This window comes from Hemitrygon akajei, chromosome 18, assembly GCF_048418815.1.
Source record: "Hemitrygon akajei chromosome 18, sHemAka1.3, whole genome shotgun sequence".
Lineage (NCBI taxonomy): Eukaryota > Metazoa > Chordata > Chondrichthyes > Myliobatiformes > Dasyatidae > Hemitrygon > Hemitrygon akajei.
Window position 1 is genome coordinate 44,551,586 of NC_133141.1, and position 6,619 is coordinate 44,558,204.

General features: G+C 40.4%; 1 protein-coding gene across 2 annotated transcripts; it reads left to right on the forward strand.

Moving 5' to 3' along the window:
- The first annotated feature begins 1,528 nt into the window (after positions 1-1,528).
- On the forward strand, positions 1,529-5,274 carry arl4d (ADP-ribosylation factor-like 4D). Of its 2 annotated transcripts, none has more exons than XM_073071565.1 (2): positions 1,529-1,765; positions 3,060-5,274. In XM_073071565.1, the coding sequence occupies exon 2, from the start codon at positions 3,190-3,192 to the stop codon at positions 3,790-3,792; it is 603 nt and encodes a 200-aa protein (XP_072927666.1). In that variant the 5' UTR covers positions 1,529-1,765; positions 3,060-3,189; the 3' UTR covers positions 3,793-5,274. The 2 variants fall into 2 exon arrangements, with proteins under 2 accessions (XP_072927666.1, XP_072927667.1); XM_073071566.1 differs by lacking the exon at positions 1,529-1,765 and adding an exon at positions 2,075-2,176.
- Positions 5,275-6,619: the final 1,345 nt, after the last annotated feature.

A 6,619-nucleotide genomic window follows, 5' to 3' on the forward strand; every position in this document is an offset into this window, starting at 1 on the left:
GAATAACGAGGTAATGTTCATGGATTCATGGTCTGTTCAGAAATCTGATGGCGAAGGGAAAGAGGTGTTTCTAAAGCATTGAATATGGTTATCGAGCTCTCGTGCCTCCTTCCTGTTGGTAGTAACAAGAAGGGGCCATATCCTGGACAGTGAGGGTCTTTAGTGCTAGATGGCACCTTCTTAAGCCACATCTCTTGAACAGCACACACAAAATGTTGGAGGAAAGGAATAAGGAGTTGACGTTTCAGGGCAAGACCCTTGACTGTAAAGGGAGGGGGAAGAAGCCAGAATAAGAAGGTGGGGAGAGGGGAAGAAGTACAAGCAGAATGTGATAGGTGAGGCCAGGTGAGAGGGAAGGTAGATGTATGGGTGAGATGCTTCTTGAAGGTGTCCTCCATGGTTGAAAGGGTTGTACCTGTGATGGAACTAACTGAGTCTCCATCCCTCAGTAACCTCTTGTGATCTTGTGCATTGGAGCCTCCTTACCAGGCTGTGATACAGCCAGTCCGTCTGCCCACAGTACACCTATATAAATTTACAAAAGTCTTTGGTGACGTACCGAATCTCCTTAAGCTCCTAGCAAAGTAAAGCCATTTCCATGTCATCTTTATGGTTGTGATAATGTGTTGAGCCCTTGACAGATTAACCAAGATGTTGATGTCCAAGAACTTGAAGCTGCTCCCCCTTTCCACTACTAACCCCTCAATGAGGACTGGTTCTCTCAACTGCCTCCAATGCTATGAATTCTTTTCTTAGGTAAGGGGACCAAAACTGTGCACAGCATTCCCGGTGTGGCCTCACCAACACCCTGTACAATTGTAACAGAACTTCCTATTTCTAAACTCCAACTGTTTTGTGCCAAACTCTTCACCCAGAGGGTGGTCAGTATATGGAAGGATACACCAGATGAAGTGTTTGAGGCAGGCACAATAATAACATTTAAAAGACACTTGAACAGCTATGTATGTAGATAGGAAAGATTAGAGAGATATGGACCAAATGTGGCAAATGGGACTAGCATGGATGGGCATCTTGATCAGTGTGATGAGTTGGGCTGTATTACTCTATGACTAAATTATTTTAAAAATTGGTCATTCTTGAGATAAAATTCGCTCTGGAAATGCTGGATCTGGAGGTGTTGAGTTACAGGGACGTGTTATTTTTTTTATTCCCTCATCAGGAGAATGATTTTCGTCAGGAAAAGCAGAGAGACTCTTCAAACATTTCCATTTTCATATTAAGGTTCACCAAAATAGTTGCAAACAGGTTAAAATTGTGCTCATACCCAGAAAATATTTTCTTATGAGCCACCGATTATAAAACAATGCGTTGGCGGCAATGCTGCCTAACTAATCTAAAGCGAAACTGTCAGTGCATTCCCATAGCTCGTTATCCAAATAAATACATGTTTTGCCAGAGGGTCAATTTGAATAAACCTGTCGGATTTGGAAAGGACCAGTTTGGAAAGACGATTGTGTGGGACACTGTTGACGTCAGGAAGGGGGTGGCCACTTTAAGAAATGTCTTTCTAGGTGTTGGTCGGGGTTAAGGCGACGTCAGGCTGAATGTGTATCAATTGCCTCTGGTGTGAGCGAGTTACTCGGAGAAATCCCGAGGATGTGGGAGGTTCTCGGATGCGTCAGTTCTTATTGATAGTAGCAGAGGGTGCTGTACATACTGTTTTATGGCAAACCGAATTCATAGAGCCTTCTTCACTGAACCTCCGCTACTAGAACTGCAATAGGTCCTTTGCAACAGGACAAAGGTAATGTGCAGCCACCTGTGTATTTGCACACCGGTTTCTCTCTATTCTCGTTTAGATCTGCTGATTCACTTAAATCAACTATTTTTAAAACAAATATTTAAAGTGTTCAGTCTTAATGTTAAATGCCTGTCAATTAGTTGCGTGCGTACCGTGTCTTTTCTGACTTTGCATTCTGTGTGAAAATGCAGTTCGCAAATGTGTATAGGTCGCCACAGCGTTAATGTCAGATTCAGACAGTAGAAGTGAAGTTTATTGTGGACGCTTTTACTGATGGACCTTACATTATTCCAGGTCCCTACGGTGGTTCACCCGTGAGCCTCTGTTTTTATATTGTCACGTAAAACCATCTGGGTTATAATATGGTCTAAAACTAACCTTTGATCTGGATATCGCGACGCATTTCCAAAGTTCGTGAGTATACTAGCTAGCATGCTCCAAATTAAAGATTTTTGTTAATTAACAAAGCAAATATAGTTTTGAGCACTTTCATTAATGTCATTTCGACCTTTATAATATCCATTTGATGTTTTAAGTGTTAACCAGATCTGTTAATGTTTATGGGTAGCAATTTGCTTTAGCCTTACCTGAAGTACAGCTGTATAAGTATTATCCACAGACACTGGCGCGCACGCACATTCAAGATCCATTTAAATTAATGTAACTCTCATGCGTGCTGCTAGTATGTAATTGGCGTGACGCTAGGACCCAGAAGGAACTCCGAAAGCCTGAGTGCGGGCAGAGCACTTTGGATTGATGTGTTAATTTCGTGTTTGGTTTGGTTTGCTCTGACCCTAATAGGTTTTAGCTGAGTATAATTGGAAAATGCATGATTAGTAAATAAACAGCGATCAAGGGCGTTTTATGCTTAAAAACGCCAGCAATCTAACTAAATCCTGCTCAGTACTGAATGACAAACATAAAAGCGGCAGGGACGCAGACTAATGAAATGAAGATTTGTTTTGAGCTTTTAAATATAGGTCAATATATTGATTGAATTTCGCTGTAGGGGTTTGCATTATTATTCTCCAATAAACCCAGTTTTCTTAAGATGCACATAGATCAAATGTATATTGGGAGAGTAATAATGATTTCATTTTGAAATTTTGAATGACAATTACATTTTAAATGACATTTCAATTTCGAAATACATTATCAAAGGCTCTTGGGCAGTTTGCATGTGATATAAATAAGGAATTCTACTTGTGTGTGTTCACCAGCCTGTTTCAGTAAAGGTATGGTAGGATGCAACCAGGACATTGTAAAAATGTTAATGTATTGTTTGTCTGATGTACAGGTCTTGGTCAAGCAGCATCCAGCGAACTGAAAACCAGCTTTGAAGAAGGTGCCACCAACCAACACCCAAGAAATAAAAGACATCGGCAATTGAGATTTGGCATACATTTTAAAGGGAAGCTGTGTCAACAATGGGAAATCAACTTTCTGAGCTGACACCCAGTGGTACCTTCTTGCCGCCTTTCCAGTCCCTCCACGTTGTGGTGATTGGATTAGATTCCGCAGGAAAGACAACGCTATTGTACAGACTGAAATTAAAGGAGTTTGTCAACACAATTCCAACCAAAGGGTTTAATACTGAAAAGGTCAAAGTACCAATTGGGAACTCCAGGTCCATCACTTTCCAGGTCTGGGATGTTGGTGGCCAGGAGAAGCTGAGGCCTCTGTGGAAGTCCTACACCAGGCGTACAGATGGCATTGTCTTTGTGATAGATTCCTCTGAGCTGGAGAGGATGGAGGAGGCCAAGGCTGAGCTCCACAAAATCTCCAGGAGTTCAGAAAATCAAGGAGTGCCTGTCCTAATTTTTGCCAATAAGCAAGATTTGCCTGGGGCGGCCTCAGTTGCTGAGATGGAGAAGTCTCTGGGCTTAAATGATCTGGGAACTTCCACTCTGCACCACATCCAGAGCTCCAGTGCTATGAACGGCCAGGGATTGCAACAAGGACTGGAGAGGTTATACGAAATGATTGTCAAACGGAAAAAGATGCTCAGGCACCAGAAGAGAAAAAGATGAACATTTCTATAACCAACTAAGACCTGAATCTGTGCTCTTAGAATAGTTTTTTTTTAATGGAGGTTCAAAGAAGAGAATCAAAGTGGTCAAAAGCACACAACTTGCTTAGATTATATTTTCCAGGTTTTTGAATAGCCAAATTCCTTTTTTCCCACTTTATGTTCTGCCCAGATATTGTGTAGTATGTACTACAGCAACAGGACACAGATTCAGTAATCCAAATGCCAATCTGTGCAATGGATTGTCCTACAACAAAGACAAGTGTCAAACTAGGAGAGGAGGGACTGTTTAGTGATATAAGGCACCCGTTGCCTTTAAACAGCATTGATTCGTGGCATTTTACATTTGCTTGGAAACTATTTGTGAATTGATAGTTATAGCAAAGGCCCTCAGTGTTCTGGAGTCTTTTGATTTGTATTTGCAGATGTGTTCCTGTTACGATTGATTGTACCAGGCTAACCCCTCTTCACATAAACTGACAGAAACAGCTCTAAGAATTGCCAGGAAAAAGTGGTCAATGGAGACAGAACTAAAGTTGTCTCTACCTCTCTCTAGCCATCCCCTTATTTGAAAGCCTTAATAATTTTGTTCCTGTAGAGCTGAACAGAATGTTCTGATATTCACTACAGCTTTTTTGCCAATAAAGGGCTAGAAACCCCCGTAAGTCTTTCTTGACAAATAATGTCAAGGACATTTTTTGTTGAAAGCTGCAAAAGACAGCAAACTGAAACTCCTCTACAGAGATAACAAGTTGACTGAGGGAGGTGTTGTGTGGATTGTTTTTGCAGCTATCATTCAGCTACACATTCTAAGCGTGTGGGACTACCGAAAGCAGTATTTCATTAAATGTGTAGTAATCTTTAGTGTTCCACTGAAGGGAAATATTTCCCCTCTGACACCTGGATGTGTCAAGGCCAAATGATGTGAGGCGACTGCAAACGTACTTCTATTCATCCAGCTGTAGTGAAACGGTTGTGGTGCAAAGCCTCATCTTTAGTACTGCTAGGATGGAAGAAGTCTTTGATGTTGGGTGTGTCTCGCCTTCACAATCTGATCTCTGCTGGTCCAAGCGAGTGCAGAGTTTCTTTGAAGCCTGATAATAATGGGGTTGGTTGGGCTGCACAGCCAGCAGTAAAACTCATAGTCATGTTGTAATTCACTTGGTACCTGGTTTAAAGTCAATGTCAACAGTGTAAGTCCAGCCATGGATATTAAATCCACATTAAGTCACTATACCTCAATAAGAGGAAACATACAAATGTCCATATTTTTAAAAAAATTTGATCTCATTTGCATTAACTTTGTTAAAATGTTTTCCAATCAGGCTTTGACACAAAAAGGTGGATCTTATCAACACTTAAACTGTGAATCTAAATGGTGATTTGTGTACATAGATTTTCTTTTGTACTTTGATAGCATTTTTTTAAAGAAAATTGTGTGTTTAGTGTTGAAATAAAATGATGTAAGATCGATGAACTAAAACTGAATCATTTCTTTTCCTTTTTATAATGGTTTACCCTTGAATTCTCAGTTCCGTTTTCTGATGCAATTCTTCAATTATCTTTTAATGGATGTAGCCCATACTTGTCCTTAAGTCACTGGGGGAGGGGAAGGGGATGAATTACAAATGGACAGTTTGTGCCACTGAATGCTTGCAGCACCAAATCAATAAATGTATGTGCAGGGATAAGTCCATTTTTTTTTTTGGTTAGTTCTCTCAACTCGTGTAAGTCAACCAATTTTAATGCTTTGTAATTCTTGACAACAATGTAATGTTCAGCTTGTTGTTCAGGGTCTGACAGCTAATAGTGCCCTAAAGGGGAAGGGGGGAGGAGGTGGACAGAACTGTAATTTCTTAAGGATTTACCATCTGAAGGAATTTTATAGTCAGAAAGGATGAGACAGAAAGAATGGGGTTAGACTAAAAACGTGTCATTGCAGGAAAAAACCTGTATAGATTTACAGGAAGACTCTGTCCATCAAATCCTTTATTGTTCAGGTAATTTCACGGTAGATATAACAGTGACGTATTTTTTTTTTCAGTTTGGTCTTTCTGACTGTTTTGAAATGATCTTGGTGAGCAATGTCATTGATAGGAAATGGAGTGGTTACACTTTCAGATATCAAACAGCACCAGACTGGATGCAAGATGCAGATGAAAGTATTATCCTACTTTTCCCCCAACCTCATGGAAGAATCTTCTCCCACTTTGCTTTCAAGTGGATGTGGGGATGTTAAAAACTTTCTCTGCCCCTTTAAACAGACTGAACAACTTGCATTTTGTTGCAAAGAAATAATTTGAAATCTACAGGCCTTATTATGCTTGAGAATTCCAGTTCATTTTTCTTGTAACACCTCCCTTATGTCTGCTTGAGTGACTTTGCCCAGGAGAGCTAATGTAAGGTCAGTAATATGGTATAGAATCTGGATTAAGTTTACTCTCAAAAAATTCACCCAAGACTGTAACAGCTAGCAGATAGACATTCCAATTGACACACCTTTCTGGTCTGAGTTTGAAGCTTGGTTCATCAATTAGTCCATTGGAGGACTTAACTAAATCTAGTTTCTTTAGAGCCATCTCTCAGTGAATGTAGACAATTAACAATGAAAGTTAACTATTGTCTCCAATACAGGAGCACAGTGTTTTGCTGTCTGAGGAAAATGGTGTTGAAAATCAGGATCTCAAACCTGTATCTCATTTGGACCATTGGCTAATTGCATAGAGATTACCCACCCCTCCCCATGTGCCTGGGAGATGGACTACATCCAATGAGGTCGGAGAAACCAGCAAATCTGTCTTTCCAAATTCTCCAGATGACTATGGGCC

Coding starts and splice junctions, on each gene's coding strand:
- arl4d (XM_073071565.1), top strand. CDS start 3,190: ATGGGAAATCAACTTTCTGAGCTGACACCCAGTGGTACCTTCTTGCCG.